The sequence below is a fragment of the Oncorhynchus gorbuscha genome, linkage group LG10 (assembly GCF_021184085.1).
Source record: "Oncorhynchus gorbuscha isolate QuinsamMale2020 ecotype Even-year linkage group LG10, OgorEven_v1.0, whole genome shotgun sequence".
NCBI classification, from domain to species: Eukaryota; Metazoa; Chordata; class Actinopteri; order Salmoniformes; family Salmonidae; genus Oncorhynchus; species Oncorhynchus gorbuscha.
Genome location: NC_060182.1, coordinates 88,458,626 through 88,479,966, shown reverse-complemented (window position 1 = coordinate 88,479,966; position 21,341 = coordinate 88,458,626). Strand labels below are relative to the sequence as shown.

The window sequence follows — 21,341 nt, the reverse complement described above, 5'->3', positions numbered from 1 at the left end:
GCACTCTGTTAGAGGCACCATCGGGTTCTTTGTCACCTTCCTGACCAAGGCCCTTTTCCCGATTGCTCAGTTTTGCTGGGCGGCCAGCTCTAGGAAGAGGCTTGGTGGTTCAAAACTTCTCATAGCAAAGGGTCTGAATACTTATGTAAATATGGTATGTTTAAAAAAAATTGTAATACATCAAGAAAAATGTATTACAAACCTTTTTTCGCTTTGTCATTATGGGGTATTGTGTGTAGATTGAGAAAACATATGTAATTTAATCCATTTTATAATAAGGCTGTAACATAACAAAATGTGGGGAAAATGAAGGGGTCTGAATAATTTCTGAATGCACTGTACGTGGACAGGACTGCAGTGTATGAAACAAGTGACAACCTACTCATACCAGATCACAGTTTTATCAGTGCATTGCTTTATTTGTTTTTACACTTTAAAAGACAGACTTACATTTTACACTTCAGACTCTTATTTGTTTTCTAAAATGATTGCACAATTTCCAAGTAAGGAACTGCCAAAATACTTTTGGAAGTGGTCCACCCTCAAGTGAGTATAGTTCTCTAAAATGACAAACCACACAAGTTCCATAGCAGCTTTGAAAAATATTATTAGATTATAGTCAGAAAGTGGCCTTTATTTGAACTCAAAACAAAAGCTTTTGCTCTGAAACTAGCACACCACTATTCTGTTAACTGGAAGGCAAAGTGCTCAAATAGCAGCATAGTTAGGAAAAGCTAAAGCACATGGCTAAAAACATCAGACATGATTAAGAGACATTCAGTGCCAATACAGTTAAAAATGTATAGACAGAATATTTTTATGAGTAAATTGCGTATCTTAACACCCATCATATTAAACTACTAATTTAATCAGTTTAAATCTGCAGCTATGAGGCATGGACCCTCATTTACAGTCTAGATAAAACATTGTTCAGAGTTGTTGCAATGACAAACAAGCTCCCCTGTCTAGTGTTGTACATGGTGATGACAAATGTAGCTCGTGACATTTTGGATTAAAGAGAAGTGTGACCAAATGGTGGTAAGCTCCTTCGAGATCAGAAAGTCCTCCAGAGAAATGTGTGTTTCTCATCACATATGCTCTCTAAAAGTGCAGGGCAGGAAAAAGGCTGCAGTTATTCCTTTCTTTGTCAAAAAAAAAGGAAAAAACGCCACAGCTGTGGAAAGATTTGTGGATGTGCTGTCTCCCCTCTCTGATCTGTACGATACTCAGATAACTTCTAAGGAGTGTGTGATAGAAATGGGTTAATAACATAAAATCACTTGATTCACATATATATCTTAGACTTAGAGACACATACAAAGAAATGATTGAGAGACCTTAAATATGTAATCCGCTTCCGGGTTCGAATCACACGTTAAATATTGAGAGCCCATAACCTCTTGGCGGTAGAAATCTTGGACTTTTGGGGGGAATCTAGTGTTCACGACTCTAGCGTAATATCTACATAGCATAGAGAGTATAGATGAGCTGACGGAGGATGTGATGAGCTCTCACCTGCCCTCTGATGGGACTGGATCTCCTCCATGCCGGTCAGAGTTAGCAGGGACCTGAATGAACAAATGAGTTAATACATTAATGTTCCATAGGAAAATTTACTTGGCAACATACAATAACATCACTTCAGATAACATTATATCACAGTACAAAAAAAAGAAAGGGAACACTAAAATAACACATCCTAGATCTGAATGAATGACATATTCTTATTAAATACTTTTCCTTTACATAGTTGAATGTTCTGACAACAAAATCACACAAAAATTATCAATGGAAATCAAATTTATCAACCCATGGAGGCCTGGATTTGGAGTCACACTCAAAATTAAAGTGGAAAACCACACTACAGCTGATCCAACGTTGATGTAATGTCCTTAAAACAAGTCAAAATGAGGCTCAGTAGTGTGTGTGGCCTCCACGTGCCTGTATGACCTCCCTACAACACCTGGGCATGCTCCTGATGAGGTGGCGGATGGTCTCCTGAGGGATCTCCTCCCAGACCTGGACTAAAGCATCCGCCAACTCCTGGACAGTCTGTGGTGCAACGTGGCGTTGGTGGATGGAGCGAGACATGATGTCCCAGATGTGCTCAATTGGATTTAGGTCTGGGGAACGGGCGGGCCAGTCCATAGCATCAATGCCTTCCTCTTGTAGGAACTGCTGACACACTCCAGCCACATGAGGTCTAGCATTGTCTTGCATTGGGAGGAACCCAGGGCCAACCTCACCAGCATATGGTCTCACAAGGGGTCTCTGGATCTCATCTCGGTACCTAATGGCAGTCAGGCTACCTCTGGCGAGCACATGGAGGGCTGTGCTGCCCCCCGAAGAAATTCCACCCCACACCATGACTGACCCACCGCCAAACCGGAGGATGTTGGTTGCAGGCAGCAGAACGTTCTCCACGGCGTCTCCAGACTCTGTCACATCTGTCACATGTGCTCAGTGTGAACCTGCTTTCATCTGTAAAGAGCACAGGGCGCCAGTGGCGAATTAGCCAATCTTTGTGTTCTCTGGCAAATGCCAAACATCCTGCACGGTGTTGGGCTGTAAGCACAACCCCCACCTGTGGACGTTGAGCCCTCATACCACCCTCATGGAGTCTGTTTCTGACCGTTTGAGCAGACACATGCACATTTGTGGCCTGCTGGAGGTACTTTTGCAGGGCTCTGGCAGTGCTCCTCCTGCTACTCCTTGCACAAAGGCGGAGGTAGCGGTCCTGCTGCTGGGTTGTTGCCCTCCTACGGCCTCCTCCACGTCTTCTGATGTACTGGCCTGTCTCCTGGTAGCGCCTCCATGCTCTGGACACTACGCTGACAGACACAGCAAACCTTCTTGCCACAGCTCGCATTGATGTACCATCCTGGATGAGCTGCACTACCTGAGCCACTTATGTGGGTTGTAGACTCTGTCTCATGTTACCACTAGAGTGAAAGCACTGCCAGTATTCAAAAGTGACCAAAACATCAGCCAGGAAGCATAGGAACTGAGAAGTGGTCTGTGGTCACTGTGTCTTGCTAATTGCCTATACTTTTCACCTGTTATTCTACCTGTCTATTCACCTGTCTATTCTATTTGCACAACAGCATGTGACATTTATTGTCAATCAGTGTTGCTTCCTAAGTGGACAGTTTGATTTCACAGAAGTGTGATTGACTTGGAGTTACATTGTGTTGTTTAAGTGTTCCCTTTATTTTTTTTGAGCAGTGTATACATATACAGTTGAAGTCGGAAGTTTACATACACCTTAGCCAAATACATTTAAACTCAGTTTTTCACAATATCCTGACATTTAATCCTTGTAAAAATTGAAATACATACCTTGAAATACATCCACAGGTACACCTCCAATTGACTCAAACTATGTCAATTAGCCTATCAGAAGCTTCTAAAGCCATGACATTATTTTCTGGAATTTCCAAGCTGTTTAAATGCACAGTCAACTTAGTGTATGTAAACTTCTGACCCGCTGGAATTGTGATACAGTTCATTATAAGTGAAATAATCTGTCTGTAAACAATTGTTGGAAAAATGACTTGTGTCATGCATAAAGTAGATGTCCTAACAGGCTTGCCAAAACTATAGTTAGTTAACAAGAAATTTGTGGAGTGGTTGAAAAACAAGTTTTAATGACTTCAACCTAAGTGTATGTAAACTTCCGACTTCAACTGTATATACACTTAGAAATGTCCTTGTTTTTGAAAGAAAGAAAAAACAATTGTCCATTAAAATAAACAAATGTAAATCACTGATGAAGAATTTTGAGGCTGATTCCCTGAACTGTCAATGTTTCTAATTTGTTGTTTTATGATTTTGTTATACTCTTGTGAATTCTATGTTTTTTACTAGATTACTTGTAGTTTTTCATGTTGTCTGTCTGTAATTGTGTAATGACTTAGTGTTGCCTATTTTGGCCAGGACACTCTTGAAAAAGATATTTCAAATCTCAATAAGCCCTTCCTGGTTAAATAAAGGTTAAATAAATAAATAAAACATCAAATTGATCAGAAATACAATGTAGACATTGTTAATGTTGCAAATGACTATTGTAGCTGGAAACGGTTAATTTATAATTGAAGATCTGTGTACTACACCCTTCACAGAACAGAACAAGCTGTCTCTAGCCATAATAGAAAGAGGAGTGGGAGGCCCCGGTGCACAACTGAGCAAGAGGACAAGTACATTAGAGTGTCTAGTTTGAGAAACAGACGCCTCACAAGTCCTCAACTGGCAGCTTCATTAAGTAGTACCTGTCTCAACGTCAACAGTGAAGAGGCAGTTCAAGGATGCTGGCCTTCTAGGCAGAGTTCTGTCCAGTAGCTGTGTTCTTTGCCCATCTTAATCCTTTCTTTTTATTGGCCAGTCTGAGATATGGCTTTTTCTTTGCAAATCTGCCTAACAGGCCAGCATCCCGGAGTCGCCTCTTCACTGTTGACATTGAGACTGGTGTTTTGCAGGTTTGAAGTTATTTTAATGGACAAAAGAATGTGCTTTTCTTACAAAAACAATAACATTTCTAAAGTGACCCCAAACTTTTGAATGGGAGTGTATATACCTGCGTTCTTTAAAGGCCATGACAGGAACCATGTTGTCTTCCACGCCACTCAGACCTAGATTGGATGACTTGGTCCCCGTCCCGACCCCTAGGTTGATGACCTCTTCTAAAGTGCTGTTGCCGTTCTTCACAGGCTCAGTGTTCTTTTTTGGTTGGGCTTCCTCTGGAGAGGGGTTTCTGTTTGTCTTCCCATTCAGGACAGGCATCTGCATGAAAACAATCATGTCCATTTTTTTTCAAGGCAAGTTCTATTTTTATTTAAGTAAAATATGGTTAATAAGGATGGTATCGGGGGGCAGGAAAGTACAAGTGCTTTTTGTTTAGTTTTAAGCTAAAGCCACTACCTTTGAGATGGATTTCTGCATGAAAGCAATCATATCATGAAAGCAACTTTAGCAGTTTGGTCAAGGACAAGTTTTTATTTATTTAAACGGTGGTAATTAACCTCTTAAGCAAAAAGAAAGTCAACTTCGGTACTTGTGGCAGAATGTAATGCAATGTACTGTTCCTCTGAACTAGGCTGGTGGACTTACTTTTTTATCTTCAGTTGAGGTCTTCCTAGTCCTCCTCATGATCAACTCCAGTCGCTGAAAACAAAAAGAAGTCTGAAAAGTCTTAAAAGCTTTCATTTAGAATTTCATAACACCCTTGTCAAAACTCATTTTTAATAACATAACATTTCCCCCTTATACATTTTTTTTTTTTTTTTTTGTGAAACACAACAACAATTACCCCTAACATCCCCCCACCCCATGTATTGAAGTTGAGCGTCAATATATAAAGATCCTGGGTGCTCTCTTGTAGTCAATTTTACACTATCTGGATCCCCTAGAATATCCTATGAAGAATTTCAGAATGATAAGAATATGGCACATAACGACCCTGGTGTTTCTCATAACTGCGTAGAGTTCACGTCTTCCCTCCATTGTCACCTTTTTCCTCTCCTGCCGTTGTTCCTCCTCCTTCTGGAAGTGCTTGTCTCTCTGCAGCCTTTGCTGCTCTGCCTTGTCCCTGGCCTGGGCCTCCTCCTCCTCTCTCTGGGACAGGACACAGAGAACCAAAGCCATTACGGAACCAGATGCTACATTATTAACACTGTTATAAACTTTATATACCGTACATAAATGGACGAAGTTGGGCTTCTACTAAAATTGTATTAATAGACCAGATCCCTCACCTGTTTCTGGAGGAGAGCAGCTTCCTGTGTGGCCCGGATGACTCTCTCCTCCTGTGCATGTCTCTGCTCCTCTTTCTCCCTCCTCTCCACTACCAGCCACTGGGCCTCAGCCTCGAGCCGTGCTCGCTCCTCTGCCCTCCTGCGCTCCAGCTCCGCTCTGCCTCTCCAGTGATGCCACATGACAAGACATTACGTAACATGTACATAACAGCACAGCACATCACCATACAAATGAATCTATCCTCTGAACATGTGAAATGCTCCAGGTTTTCCCAAACTCGGTCCCAGGGTCCCCCCTGGGTGCATGTTTTGGTTTTTGCCTTAGCACTACACAGCTGATTCAGACAATCAAAGCTGGCTGATGAGTTGGTTTGAAACAGCTGTGTAATGCTAGGACAAAAACCAAGACATGGGGTGGGGCACCTGGGGGGGGGGGCACCTGGGGGGCCAGGACCGATTTTTGGAAACCCTACTTTAGACTACTTCTGAAGGTCAGTTGTAATTTTTTTATTCACAAACAGATGTTTGTCTTTTAGGCAAAACGATTACTCAGGATGTTTTTCCTACTGGGAAGATGAATGTTGGGTCAGTAGAAGACAGATGGGAAGATGTAAGGTGGCCCTCTGTCCATACCTCTCTATCTCCTCCCTGCGCAGGCATTCCTTCTGCTCTCTCTCTCTCTTCAGACGGGCCTCTCTTCTCTTCTCGGCCAGAAGACATGAGGCCTCCTCTGGATCCATTGTGCCAGCAGACGACCTGGTGCAGGAGGGGGCTCCAGGAAGGGGGCCTGAGGAGGTTTACATGTCTTAAGAGTCACTCATAAGAGTCCAAATTCACATTGAACCACATGGGTAGAACTGAACTTCCTGCATTGACTGAACTCAAATGGAATTGACCACAACCCTACACTCTACATTACAATATCTGAAATGTATCTAGGGAGTTCTAGAAAGAAATAGTAGTTGATGGTGCAGTACCTTGCATTTTTAGATGCTCACTCTCACCTGTATCGCCCTCAGTTCTAGGTGTGGGGACTGTCTGAGGTTCTGCTGAGCCTACGAATGGTTGGACCTGGTCCCATGCTGCTGCTGAGATGCTGATTGGTTGTGACTTCCCGGGGGAGAGGGTATGATTGGAGACTGGAGCCCAAGGAGAGATGGTCTGGCTAGGCCGTGAGTTCCCAGGGGAGAGGGTGTGATTGGAGACTGGAGCCCAAGGAGAGATGGTCTGGCTGGGCCGTGAGTTCCCAGGGGAGAGGGTTTGGTTGGAGACTGGAGCCCAAGGAGAGATGGTCTTGCTGGGCCGTGAGTTCCCAGGGGAGAGGGTTTGGTTGGAGACTGGAGCCCAAGGAGAGATGGTCTTGCTGGGCCGTGAGTTCCCAGGGGAGAGGGTTTGGTTGGAGACTGGAGCCCAAGGAGAGATGGTCTGGCTGGGCCGTGAGTTCCCAGGGGAGAGGGTTTGGTTGGAGACTGGAGCCCAAGGAGAGATGGTCTGGCTGGGCCGTGAGTTCCCAGGGGAGAGGGTTTGGTTGGAGACTGGAGGACCATCCTCCTCCGGAACAGGGTACAGTTCCAGCCCAACCTGCTGTGATGGAGGCTGTCTGATCACAGGTTTGTGTCTGATCACAGGTTTACTGAAAAAAAAGAAGAAGAGGAGAATACTTTTGTTGAGATAAATAACATTTACATTTACATTTAAGTCATTTAGCAGACGCTCTTATCCAGAGCGACTTACAAATTGGTGCATTCACCTAAGCAATCCATTTACTGGAGAGGTTAGACGTATTCCACAAGACGTGTGGTTGGATAAATTATACACAACAATTCTCAACAGTGTGCTCTCTCTGCATGATAAGTAGTTTGTGTGACACAACATCCAGACGTAGTAGCAGACAAACAATCACATACCGTTCTGGAGAGGGCACTGCATCTCTGCTCTGTATGTTTGTGGGTAACACTTTCACAGGAGCATTGGGTATGTGAGGCTGCTGTCTATTCCTCCTGAACGTCCTCTCACTCTCCTTCTGCTGTGCTGCTTTTAACTTCAGAATAAATCAACAGACATGTTACAAGACTGTTTTACTGCAGTCTGTTAACTATATAACAAATCAACAGATCATTTTACTGCAGTCTGTTAACTTTATAACAAATCTACAGATCATTTTACTGCAGTCTGTTAACTTTATAACAAATCAACAGATCATTTTACTGCAGTCTGTTAACTTTATAACAAATCAACAAATCATTTTACTGCAGTCTGTTAACTTTATAACAAATCAACAGATCATTTTACTGCAGTCTGTTAACTTTATAACAAATCTACAGATCATTTTACTGCAGTCTGTTAACTTTATAACAAATCAACAGATCATTTTACTGCAGTCTGTTAACTTTATAACAAATCAACAGATCATTTTACTGCAGTCTGTTAACTTTATAACAAATCAACAGATCATTTTACTGCAGTCTGTTAACTTTATAACAAATCAACAGATCATTTTACTGCAGTCTGTTAACTTTATAACAAATCAACAGATCATTTTACTGCAGTCTGTTAACTATATAACAAATCAACAGATCATTTTACTGCAGTCTGTTAACTTTATAACAAATCAACAGATCATTTTACTGCAGTCTGTTAACTATATAACAAATCAACAGATCATTTTACTGCAGTCTGTTAACTATATAACAAATCAACAGATCATTTTACTGCAGTCTGTTAACTATATAACAAATCAACAGATCATTTTACTGCAGTCTGTTAACTTTATAACAAATCAACAGATCATTTTACTGCAGTCAGTTAACTATATAACAAATCAACAGATCATTTTACTGCAGTCAGTTAACTATATAACAAATCAACAGATCATTTTACTGCAGTCTGTTAACTTTATAACAAATCAACAGATCATTTTACTGCAGTCAGTTAACTATATAACAAATCAACAGATCATTTTACTGCAGTCTGTTAACTTTATAACAAATCAACAGATCATTTTACTGCAGTCTGTTAACTATATAACAAATCAACAGATCATTTTACTGCAGTCTGTTAACTATATAACAAATCAACAGATCATTTTACTGCAGTCTGTTAACTATATAACAAATTAACAGATCATTTTACTGCAGTCTGTTAACTATATAACAAATCAACAGATCATTTTACTGCAGTCTGTTAACTATATAACAAATCAACAGATCATTTTACTGCAGTGATTGAGGTTTATTATTAGTAAACATGCTTCCAGAAAAGGGACATTTGTCTGTTATCTTTCAAACGTGTGTCTTCTGTAGATTACGACAGTTAATATAATTTACCTAACAATACAGTATATATATGATAGAAACACGAGACAGAAGGAATGGAGCCATGTTACAAGCTCATTTTATTGCGGTCATTTTGGGATGGCAGAAAGACATCAAAGTAATTTAGGCTTATAACCAATAAATGTTGTATCTTCAAAAATGTATAGAAATGTGTGCCTCTCTGTTAGAGTATGACAATGAATATCGTCCAGTAATCCAGTATACATGATGAATGAATAGAATAGAAAATGAATGAAAATAATATGGAGTTTATTGTCTTCCTCCAATGAACTAATTTCGTGCATTACATGGAGACAAAATAACAACACCATCCCACCAACCCAGTCGACCCAGACATTTAACAGTCATAGAGATGAAACTATCTATCTCTATGTTTACAATTACATTTCCAGCAGGTATAACCTGTGATGTAATATTACCTGTGATGTAATATAACCTGTGATGTTATATAACCTGTGATGTTATATAACCTGTGATGTAATATTACCTGTGATGTAATATAACCTGTGATGTCATATTACCTGTGATGTAATATAACATGTGATGTTATATAACCTGTGATGTAATATTACCTGTGATGTAATATTACCTGTGATGTAATATTACCTGTGATGTAATATAACCTGTGATGTAATATAACCTGTGATGTAATATTACCTGTGATATAATATTACCTGTGCCATGATGATGGATCAGTTGCTGCTACACTCTTAGAAAAAAAGGTTCTATCCAGAACCTAAAAGGGTACTTCGGCTGTCCCCATAGGAGAACTATTAGAAGAACCCTTTTCGGTTCCAGGTAGAACCCTTTCTACAGAGGGTTCTGCATCGAACCAAATAGGGTTCTCCTATGGGGACAGCTGAAGAACCCTTTTGGAACCCTTTTTTTCTAAGAGTGTAAAGGCTGGGACTGAGGGAGGTGGCTACCTGGTAGTTTGCCCAGATGATAGACCGGTAGTCTGCCCGGAGATTTGCCTGGAAGTCTGACTGTGCCCGGTGGTGGTCAGGTGTGCCAGAGCGGTAGTCTGCCTGGAGGCCTGCCTGCACCCGGTGGTGGTCAGGTGTGCCAGAGCGGTAGTCTGCCTGGAGGCCTGCCCGCACCCGGTGGTGGTCAGGTGTGCCAGAGCGGTAGTCTGCCTGGAGGCCTGCCCGCACCCGGTGGTGGTCAGGTGTGCCAGAGCGGTAGTCTGCCTGGAGGCCTGCCCGCACCCGGTGGTGGTCAGGTGTGCCAGAGCGGTAGTCTGCCTGGAGGCCTGCCCGCACCCGGTGGTGGTCAGGTGTGCCAGAGCGGTAGTCTGCCTGGAGGCCTGCCCGCACCCGGTGGTGGTCAGGTGTGCCAGAGCGGTAGTCTGCCTGGAGGCCTGCCCGCACCCGGTGGTGGTCAGGTGTGCCAGAGCGGAATGGTGATTTATGACAGTTGGTGGCAGTGGAAGGTATGGAGTGGCATGAAGCTGAACGGGGACAAACATGGACAACTGAACCAGATGGTTTCATTGTTTCATTGTTTCAGTGAGAGAATGTGAGTGTGCCCAACAATGGTTGAAAAAAGGAGAGGAAAGGAAGCACAAAGTCAGTAAATAAGTAATTAAGTAAGCATTGTCCAAATCCATATTGGAACGTAAATTCCCCTACAATCAATTAATTTAACCAAATACACTTTATTGATGCTATGTCCTTTTTCTTGGATTGAGATCTGGTCTTCTACACCGGCATTGCCTGCTGTTTGGGGTTTCTGTACAGCACATTGAGATATCAGCTGATGTAAGAAGGGCTTTAGAAATACATTTGATTTGATTTGGTCTTTATACATGTGGGGTGGCAGGGTAACCTAGTGGTTAGATTGTTGGACTAGTAACCGAAAGGTTGCAAGTTCAAATCCCCGAGCTGACAAGGTACAAATCTGTCGTTCTGCCCCTGAACAGGCAGTTAACCCTCCTAGGCCAGCATTGAAAATAAGAATTTGTTCTTAACTGACTTAAATAAAATGTCTATGTATACCAAACATTAGAAACACCTTCCTAATATTGAGTTGCACCCCCTTTAAGCCCTCAGAACAGCCGCAATATGTCGGGACATGGTGTTGAAAGCGTCCAACATGCTGGCCCATGTTGACTCCAAAGCTTCCCACAGTTGTGTCAAGTTGGCTGGATGTCTATTGGGTGGTGCAACATTCTTGATACAGACGGGAAACTGTTGAGTGTGAAAAACCCAGCAGCGTTGCAGTTCTTGACACAAACCGGTGCGCCTGGCACCTACTACCATACCCTGTTCAAAGGCACTTTGATATTTTGTCTTTCCCATTCACCGTCTAGATGGCACACATAATCCATGTCTCAATTGTCTCAAGGCTTAAAAATCCTTATTTAACCTGTCTCGTCCCATTCATCTACACTTATTTGAAGTGGATTAAACAAGTGACATCAATAAGGGTCAGTCTATGTCATGTAAAGAGCAGGTGTTCCTAATATTTTGAACACTCAGTGTATAACTGTTATTCTACAGGCTTTTGGAAGTACCTTCCTCTTCTCTTGACTGACAACTATGACTCCTTCTCCTGGCTAGGTAGGAGCATGTAGGGGTTAGGAGGCGACAGACCAGAGCCCTCTCCCAGGCAGTCAGGGGAGAGCTGCGAGGAACTACTGCAGAGCCAAGCACAGTGGAGAAAAGACAACGCACAAGGACGGAGAAAAAATAGCATAGAAAATACAAGACAGAGATAGACAATTACAAGTAAGAAAGGGTATGAAATCGGACGAAAGTTAAGGTCTAAAGATGTTACAGGGTGAAAGAATAAAGCTCGGTAGCTGAAGGGTTAAGAAGATGAAGCAAAGTCAAACAGACACTCAAAAGTAGTGCAGCAAATAGGAAATATTTGAATATTTGAAACATATTCTTTACTCATTTACCGCTCTTGTTATTGGTCTTCCTTCCTCGAGAGCCCTGGTTCAGTCTCTGTTTGGCCCTCTGGCACTTCTCTAAGGTCTTCTTCACCACAGACTCATAGCGCTCCTTCAGACAACAACAAACCTCATTGTCAGTGATACAGTAGTCCCTTCTCACATCCACTGTATGAGTTTGGCGAGCAAGACACGCTATTCAGTCACTTGGTCCAAAATCCATTACATCGTATTGAGCCTTACAACTGTTTAGCTTCAGATAGAAAAACAAAACGTTGAAAACTGTATCTGTTTTCTGGATGATTTCCTGGGTAATAATTTAATTTATATGGCAGTTATAGACGTTGCTGATGTGTTGTGAATCTGTGTTACAGGAAATAACTGTTTACCTATGTCTTTACCTGGTAACTAAATATTTATTTTCCTATTGGCCAATTCTTTAATTGTGTGGGGTTAAGCTCAGCTCACCAAAAAGAGACGGCTCTTTTGGCTCCCAAACGGCTCTTTAAAAAAAACATGTTTTGTATTTTTTCAAATCAAACAGTTTGCGATAGTTTGACTATGATTGGTGTTAAAATAATTCTAATTAAATTATTAAATTAAATCTCTACTCTACCTTAACCACAATGTATTTAAAACTGCATTGGTTTGTTATGAAAAAGAATGCTATTAAACATTTGCATTTAAAGTATAACTTTTTCATGTAAATAAACAAAGTGCATATAAATCTAAACATTCTGTCACGAATATTACCGAAGGTGACTCCCCTTCTTGTTCGGGTGGCGCTCGGCGGTCGTCGTCGCCGGTTTACTAGCTATCGCCGATCCGTTGTTCTGTGTTCGTTTAGTTCTGTCTAATTGGTAGCACCTGTTTCTAGTTTGGTTGTTAGGGTAGGATAATATATAGTCTGTTCAGCCCGCTTCTGTTTCGTGCGGGCTTGTTCTCCTGTTTTGTTGTTTGAGTGTATTTTTGTTGGCATTTGGGTTTCACGCTGTCCGTTTTTATTTCTGTTCATTTGTGTTTCCACTTTTGTTCATGTTATGTTTCCAGGACATTAAAGCGTGTTGTTTTTTCCACATCTTTTGCTCTCTGCGCCTGACTCCACACCTCTTCACTCATTTACTCGTAACACATTCAAAACGAATACAATCTGAACAACATAATAGAATATTGCACCATATCAAAGACAAATAAATTAGGTGCAAAACTGCAGCATCCCACTTAAAACATTAAACTGGTCCCTCTTTTCACACTCTTCTTTATTGCCATGTTATAACCAGCAGCACACCGCAATGCTGACCATATTTTGCTTTTATGAGAGATTTGCGTTCAGAAATGCAAGCTGCCTCACTTTCGAGGGGCTGATGCGGTTTCTTCTCTCAGTAATTATTTGTCCCGTTTTCGAGAAGACCCTCTCAGAGGGAACGGATGTGGCCGCTATGCAGAGTCTCCCTGTCATGACTTTAGTAAGCTGTGGGTAGACAGAGGCCTTGTTCTTCCACCAGCTGAAATGATCTGCAGAGGAGGGGCTCCTCCAAATAGGATCGGACCTCCATTATGGCATCTGCTGAGGGATTCCTTCTTGCTGCATTCCCAGTTGCTCATTGACAAACAGCATCCAAACAGCAGACTGAGTTTGTGGCACTACTTCTGGTGCTTCTGCTCCATCTGATCCCTCTTCTTCCTGTTGCCTTGGTGCCTGAGCCAGCTGACTGCTGGGGCTGTCCGTCCCTGCTGCTGAGGTTATTCTTTGAAGAGCTTCATCAATCGCTCTGGCATCACTGAAGGCTAACTTCTTAAACCTGGGGTCAAGTGCAGCGGTTTCTGATAGCACGTGATTATATTCCAATCTGTGGCACTTTCTGCCCATTGATGAACATAGGGTGTCCATCAACTCTGTCACATGTCCTGTGGTTACATTTGCTTCTCTCTGGCGGCTGGCTGTGATTCGCTGCAGACCCTTACACAGGAGTATCATTTTTGAGGTTGTCGCATAGCTTAAAAGAGAGAACAGTAGTTTCTCCGCTACAGCTAGCTTCACAGTTGGGTGCACAGTTCGCATATGCCGGTGTAGGTTGTGTGTAGAACCGGCTTTATATGAGATTTTGTTTTGGCAAATTCTACACTGTGGACTAACATTGTCTACATTATTCAAATGCATCTAAATGCTACTGTGCTTCCGAAAATGTTCAGAAGTTGTTTTCACAGCTGTCCTTCCTCTCTCTCCTCGGCTGCTAAGTCTGTGACTGTGAGTGTGTTGGCTCGGCCATCCCTCACGCATCTTTGGTTCATTGGTTGACACTGCGTGTCTGATTGACAGGAACAACAGGTGAGGCTGTTAGTCTGAGAAGACAGTCAGAACTAATGTGTGTGCGCTTGAGCATTTAGGCCTACAGTATTATTATTTTTCATTCTTTGAATTAGTTAATTCTATTCATTTAAATCTTTTGAATATTCATCTTTATTTTTTATATTTTTTATAAATAGATTAGTGTCTTCTGATATGCGAGCCGGCTCCCAACATTCACCGGCTCTAACTCGTTCGCAAACAACCCATCACTAACAGACAGTTCTAGTTCCGGTGGCTGATGATGTTCAATGTAGCTTGTTCAATAAAGCTGTTACATAGTTATCCGCCTCCAGTCCTTGCTCCAACAGAAACCATCCATCCACCTGTACTAACGACCCTCAACTTAATAATAATAATAATATATGCCATTTAGCAGACGCTTTTATCCAAAGCGACTTAAACCAATGCATTTTATTTTCTGTAAAGCAACACTGATGCCCACAATAGACACCTAATCAGAAGTAACTACTACTCCATCTGACCCCTGAGGCACAACAACTCACTGTCTCCTCCTTCATCCTCTGCCTCCTCTTCTCCTCCACGGCAGTGCGCCTCCTCTCCTCCTTCTCTCTCTGCTCCTGCAGCCTCCTCTTCCTCTCCTCTAGGTGCTGTTCATGGAGACGCCTGGCCCGCTCCTCTCGAGCCAACCGGCCCAGCTCTCTGGACACTACATAAACATTTAGTGGAGTTTAGTTTAGTTGATTTATTTAACTAAATCATCGGTCAGTGGTTCTCAACCTCCTTTGCTTACAGAGCCCTAAATCACTTTTTTAAAATCATTATGCCTATGTTCTTATGAGTCTTCTGAATTACCACCTGGGTATAGGCCAGGTACCCCCAAGGGGTACCTCAGGTTGAGGTCCACCATCATCATGGGTGGTGGCTACATACCAAGCTGTTTCTTAAGCTCCTCCCTCTGCTCAAGAGCTGTCCTTCGCTTCTCCTCCTTCTCTCTCTGCTCCTGTAGCCTCCTCTTCCTCACCTCCAGCTGCTGCTCATAAAGACGCCCGGCCCGCTCCTCTCGAGCCAACCAGCCCAGCTCTCTGGACACTGCAAAACACATTGTGGGACTTACTAGCCACCAAAATACTACCCTGGTACCAGATCTTTGTGCTGTGTAGATCACTACTACTAAACTAATTTAGCATGACAGTGGCCATGGGAGCTGGCAAGAAGAAGGCAGCACAAATAGATCTGGGACCAGACTAGGAAAATACCTCAGAGGAATGATCTGGGACCAGGCTAGAAAAATACCTAAAATGCATGATCTGGGACCAGGCTAGGAAAATACCTGAGAGAAATTATCTGGCACCAAGCTAGGAAAATATCTGAAAGGAATGATCTGGGACCTGGCTAGGAAAATACCTAAAAGGAATGATCTGGGACCAGGCTAGGAAAATATCTGAAAGGAATGATCTGGGACCAGGCTAGGAAAATACCTAAAATGAATGATCTGGGACCAGGCTAGGAAAATATCTAAAAGGAATGACTAAAATAAGTGACTGACAATTGAGTGGTCTCATAGGTGTATTGTATAGGTGTATTACATGTACAGTCGTCATCCTGTGTGGCTACACATACCAAGCTGATTCTCATGCTCCTCCCTCCGCTCCTTCGCTAGTCTCAGCCTGTCATCAACCTTCAGCGCCTGTGGCCCTGGAATATTAGAAAAGATGTGACATTCACTCTACGTCACTGTGCATAGAGTATGGGTTGGTGACATCAGTGATCAACATGAGTAATGATGATGGGATTTAAGATGGGTTGACTGTAGCTAGCTGCTCCATAGACACTATTTTATTTTTCAGGACAGAATAACAGTAGGCTAACAATTAAGGAACATTTTGTTACGTTTCAATAAAGAGATAAGACAATAAATAACTCAAATACGCAAATTGTCCTATAACAGCATGAAATTCATGTTTTGATAACAGTGGTGAGTTTCAGAGGAAGAGAACTCATGACGACTGACACACAAAGAACAAGCAGTACCCCAGGCACAGAGGAAGTGAGATAGAGATACAGAAACACTCGAAGAAAAAAAGGTGCTATCTCAAACCTAAAAGGGTTCTTCAGCTGTCCCCATAGGAGAACGCATTGAAGAACCCTTTATGGTTCCATCTAGAAAAAAAAGGCCCCTATGGAACAATTTTTTTCTAAGAGTGTAGAGATAGAGAGTGAAAGAGAGAGAGAGAGAGAGTGAAAGAGAGAGAGTGAGGGAGAGAGAGACAGAGAGAGAGAGAGAAAGAGAGAGAGAGAGAGAGAGAGAGAGAGAGAGAGAGAGAGAGAGAGAGAGAGAGAGAGAGAGAGAGAGAGAGAGAGAGAGAGAGAGAGAGAGAGAGACAGATACAGAGAGAGAGAAGGAGAGAGAGAGACATAGAGAGAGAGACATAGAGAGAGAGAGAGAGAGAGAGAGAGAGAGAGAGAGAGAGAGAGAGAGAGAGAGAGAGAGAGAGAGAGAGAGAGAGAGAGAGACAGAGACAGAGAGAGAGACAGAGAGAGAGAGAGAGAGAGAGAAAGAGAGAGAGAGAGACAGAGAGAGAGAGCGAAAGAGAGAGAGTGAGTGATAGAGAGACAGAGAGAGAGAGAGAATGAGAGAGAGAGAAGGAGAGAGAGAGACAGACAGAGAGAGAGAGAGAGATAGAGACAGAGAGAGAGAAAGAGAGAGAGAGAGAGAGAGAAAGAGAGACAGAGAGAGAGAGAGAGAGAGACACAGAGAGAGAGAGCGGAATAGAAAGAGAGAGAGGGAGAGAGAGAGAGAGTGAAAGAGAAAGAGAGATAGGGGGAGAGAGAGAGAGAGATAGAGAGAGAGAGTGATAGAGAAGGAGAGAGAGAAGGAGAGAGAGAGACAGAGAGAGAGAGAGAGACAGAGAGAGAGAGCGAAAGAGAAAGAGAGAGGGGGAGAGAGAGAGAGAGAGAGAGAGAGAGAGAGAGGGAGAGAGAGAGAGAGAGAGAGAGAGAGAGAGAGAGAGAGAGAGAGAGAGAGAGAGAGAGAGAGAGAGAGAGAGAGAGAGAGAGAGAGAGAGAGAGAGAGAGAGAGAGAGAGAGAGAGAGAGAGAGAGAGAGAGAGAGAGAGAGAGAGAGAGAGAGAGAGAGAGAGAGAGAGAGAGAGAGAGAGAGAGAGAGAGAGAGAGAGAGAGAGAGAGAGAGAGAGAGAGAGAGAGAGAGAGAGAGAGAGAGAGAGAGAGAGAGAGAGAGAGAGAGAGAGAGAGAGAGAGAGAGAGAGAGAGAGAGAGAGAGAGAGAGAGAGAAAGAGAAGAGAGAGAGAGAGAGAGAGAGAGAGAGAGAGAGAGAGAGAGAGAGAGAGAGAGAGAGAGAGAGAGAGAGAGAGAGAGAGAGAGAGAGAGAGAGAGACAGAGAGAGAGAGCGAAAGAGAGAGAGGGAGAGAGAGAGAGAGCGAAAGAGAAAGAGAGATAGGGGGAGAGAGAGAGGGGGAGGAGAGAGAGAGAGAGAGAGAGAGAGAGAGAGAGAGAGAGAGAGAGAGAGAGAGGGGGAGAGAGAGGGGGGGAGCACTGGTGTAAGACCTGCTGCTTGACTGGTTGTGTTGTTACTGATCACAGCTGATTTGATGGAGGCAGGGACACAGATGACTGTTCTCCTCTTCTCTGAATTATTGGGCTTTGTGTCTTCATTGCCTTTTTCTGATACCAAAGAAAGAATAAAAGAGAACATCATGTTTAGGCCTCTCTGACATTCAGCTGACTTAAAATGAATGATTTAGTCAGGATCATTATGAGGTGGTCGTCCAGGTCATAACAGGTTTCACATTATAACAGCATCATTATGGTTTATACCTGCTAGCAAAGTCTGAGACACTACCTTGGAAAATGATGTCTTAGAATCTTAGTATATAGATGTTTAATTCCAGATAGGTCATGTCATTCCAGTTTCTAGAAAATTGTACTGGTTGTACTTAATTCAGGCCTTAAACCATGACAGGCACTTAACCTTAATTGCTCCAGGGTTGCTATTGATAATGGCTGACCCTGGCCGTGACCCCACTCTCTGAGGGTGTCTAAGGGGGAGTTGGGATATGCAACAACAACAAAAACATTTCCATTTCACAAGTGTATAATACACATTAGTACATGTGTGAAACAGGACAAATATAAGCTCACACCAAATTATAATTTGATTATAATGTGCATGTTCCTGTTGCGCCTTGCAGGGATAAACAAATGCCATCGCCTGACGTCATGGAGATTAAACAAACAAATAAAGACCGAAGAGGATAAGAACAAAGACATGCTTCACAAGAGGGTGATAAATAGTGATATTTGGTACAAAGGAGTATTTACGATAACAGACCGGTGATAAGTAGTATGTGTCTTCTCAACATGTTGGTGCAAGAGACGTACATAAGAAAGTATCTTTCTTGTGCATGAGAGACACACAAAAATTATCTTCCTTGACACTCTATGGTATAATAATGGATATTATAATAATAGGTGTTATAATAATGGGTATTATAATAATGGGTATTATAATAATAGGTGTTATAATAATGGGTATTATAATAATGGATATTATAATAATAGGTGTTATAATAATGGGTATTATAATAATGGGTATTATAATAATAGGTGTTATAATAATAGGTGTTATAATAATGGGTATTAGAATAATGGGTATTATAATAATGGGTAGTATAATAATGGATATTATAATAGTGGGTATTATAATACTGGGTGTTATAATAATGGATGTTATAATAATGGGTATTATAATAATGGGTGTTAGAATAATGGGTGTTATAATAATGGGTGTTATAATAATAGGTGTTATAATACTGGGTATTATAATAATGGATGTTATAATAATGGGTGTTATAATACTGGGTGTTATAATAATGGATAGTATAATAATGGGTGTTATAATAATGGATAGTATAATAATGGGTGTTATAATAATGGATAGTATAATAATGGGTGTTATAATAATGGATAGTATAATAATGGATATTATAATAATAGGTGTTATAATAATGGGTATTATAATAATAGGTGTTATAATAATGGGTATTATAATAATGGATATTATAATAATAGGTGTTATAATAATGGATAGTATAATAATGGGTGTTATAATAATGGGTGTTATAATAATGGATATTATAATAATAGGTGTTATAATAATGGGTATTATAATAATGGGTATTATAATAATGGGTAGTATAATAATGGATAGTATAATAATGGGTGTTATAATAATGGGTGTTATAATAATGGATAGTATAATAATGGATGTTATAATAATGGGTGTTATAATAATGGATAGTATAATAATGGATGTTATAATAATGGATAGTATAATAATGGGTGTTATAATAATGGGTGTTATAATAATGGATAGTATAATAATGGATGTTATAATAATGTCAAATCAAATCAGATTTGATTTTGATTTGATTTGATTTGATTTGATTTGATTTGATTTGATTTGATGTTATAATAATGGGTGTTATAATAATGGATAGTATAATAATGGATGTTATAATAATGGATAGTATAATAATGGATGTTATAATAATGGATAGTATAATAATGGGTGTTATAATAATGGTTAGTGTAATAATGGGTGTTATAATAATGGGTGTTATAATAATGGATAGTATAATAATGGGTGTTATAATAATGGATAGTATAATAATGGGCATCAATGCATCCTACTGAATCAGGCCTATGATACGTGTTGATGTTTACCACAGCAGAGATAGAGGGTGATTCAATAAGCTACTTCATTACCTCACTGTTTACAAAACAAAATGTCAGTAGCGAATAGATATCTCCAGATATGAGACAATATCAGATAATCTGATCCATTGGTACATGTCAGGAATAAATGCTACATAATAAATGTAAAATAAGATAATTACTTTATTATGTGGCCTACATACATGATGGAACATATCCTCACTGATGATAAACTGGAAGAGAGAGGCTGATTCTGACTGATTCTGCTTCAGACAGCATGTCCTGTATATAAACACAGTTAACTGCAAAGCAAAGCTACAATACCAACCTCATGTCAATGACCTCCATGTCATTCTATAAACACAGTGAACACCCCACAGTGAAGCTATCATCCTCACCATCGCAAAGCTACAATTACCCACCACCCTGTACCCCCCCCCTGCAGTAAAGAAACAGCCATATCAACGCAACAGTACCCACCTCTCTGTCTCCCGGCTCTGCTCTCCTTTTTCTGCTTGTCCAGAGTATCTCTGGTAGAAAGACCCTTTCTGGCTTCTTGGGGTGCAGTCTTCTTGCTGGGGGTCTCCCTCTTCTGTATCACAGCCATGTTACTGCTAGGCACTGAGCAGGGAACACCACAACTCTGCCACACAACACAGACTCTCCTCTTCCTCCTCCTCTTCCTCTCCTCCTTTTATAGTTCTATTTCAAAATGCCTGTACTGTTCTGTGTGTCCTCCTGCTCCCCTGTGCTCACTGTGCAGCTGACCGACTGCCTCTTGCTCATCTTCGAAATTCAAACAAATAGAAGAGAAAAAGGGAGGAAAAAGCCATATGGGGTAAATGGATAAAACCAGCTGACTTGCTGCAGTTCTGGGCTGGTTAGATCCTGCATCCAGATTCAGTGCTGTGGAAAACACAGATATGCATAATCCAAAATAACACACTGAGTTAAATCTTTGAGAATATAAAACACATTTCTCTCTCCCAGTTCCTATCAGGATCCTTTATAAACTAGATTAGAGCCATGGATGCTCTACAGCATGGTGAGAAGCTCTATCCTCCTCTCTCTCTCTCTGTGTGGCTCGTTGCTCTACTGAAACGGTTACTTCCCTTTTAAATGTCCCTCACAGCTCACAGACCCTGGAGTGCTGCTCTGCTCTCTTTAGCTACTGAGTGGCACGTACTGCAGTTGTGTCACTTTAATTCAACACACCCACCACCACACTACACACTGCTGAATGCAAGCAGCCAGTCTGAGTCCCAAATGGCACCCAATTCCCTATGTAGTGCACTACTTTTGTCCAGGGCCTATAGG

The 21,341-nt window shown here is 41.6% G+C and overlaps 1 protein-coding gene across 5 annotated transcripts; it reads right to left on the bottom strand.

The window, feature by feature from the left end:
* Positions 1–328: 328 nt before the first annotated feature.
* Positions 329–21,262, bottom strand: LOC124046688 (ensconsin-like). Of its 5 annotated transcripts, none has more exons than XM_046367353.1 (17): positions 20,505–21,262; positions 17,856–17,972; positions 15,913–15,987; positions 15,223–15,381; positions 14,835–14,998; positions 11,991–12,093; positions 11,601–11,723; positions 10,456–10,559; positions 10,012–10,401; positions 7,658–7,791; positions 6,755–7,383; positions 6,384–6,537; positions 5,751–5,907; positions 5,506–5,610; positions 5,107–5,160; positions 4,574–4,779; positions 329–1,568 (listed from the first exon to the last, which is right to left on the bottom strand). In XM_046367353.1, the coding sequence occupies exons 1-17, from the start codon at positions 20,629–20,631 to the stop codon at positions 1,442–1,444; spliced, it is 2,928 nt and encodes a 975-aa protein (XP_046223309.1). In that variant the 5' UTR covers positions 20,632–21,262; the 3' UTR covers positions 329–1,441. The 5 variants fall into 5 exon arrangements, with proteins under 5 accessions (XP_046223309.1, XP_046223306.1, XP_046223308.1 ...); XM_046367354.1 differs by having other exon boundaries at positions 331–1,237; positions 1,516–1,568; positions 10,012–10,559; positions 20,505–21,260; XM_046367350.1 differs by having other exon boundaries at positions 330–1,568; positions 10,012–10,559; positions 20,505–21,260.
* Positions 21,263–21,341: the final 79 nt, after the last annotated feature.

Bases quoted from the DNA above. Each gene is read 5' to 3' on its own strand.
- LOC124046688 (XM_046367350.1), bottom strand. From the start codon at position 20,631: ATGGCTGTGATACAGAAGAGGGAGACCCCCAGCAAGAAGACTGCACCC. The intron at 17,973-20,504 runs GTGGGTACTGTT...CTTTGGTATCAG, and splicing joins CAGAGCCGGGAGACAGAGAG to AAAAAGGCAATGAAGACACA. The intron at 1,569-4,573 runs GTATATACACTC...TTGTTCATTCAG, and splicing joins ATGGCCTTTAAAGAACGCAG to GTCCCTGCTAACTCTGACCG.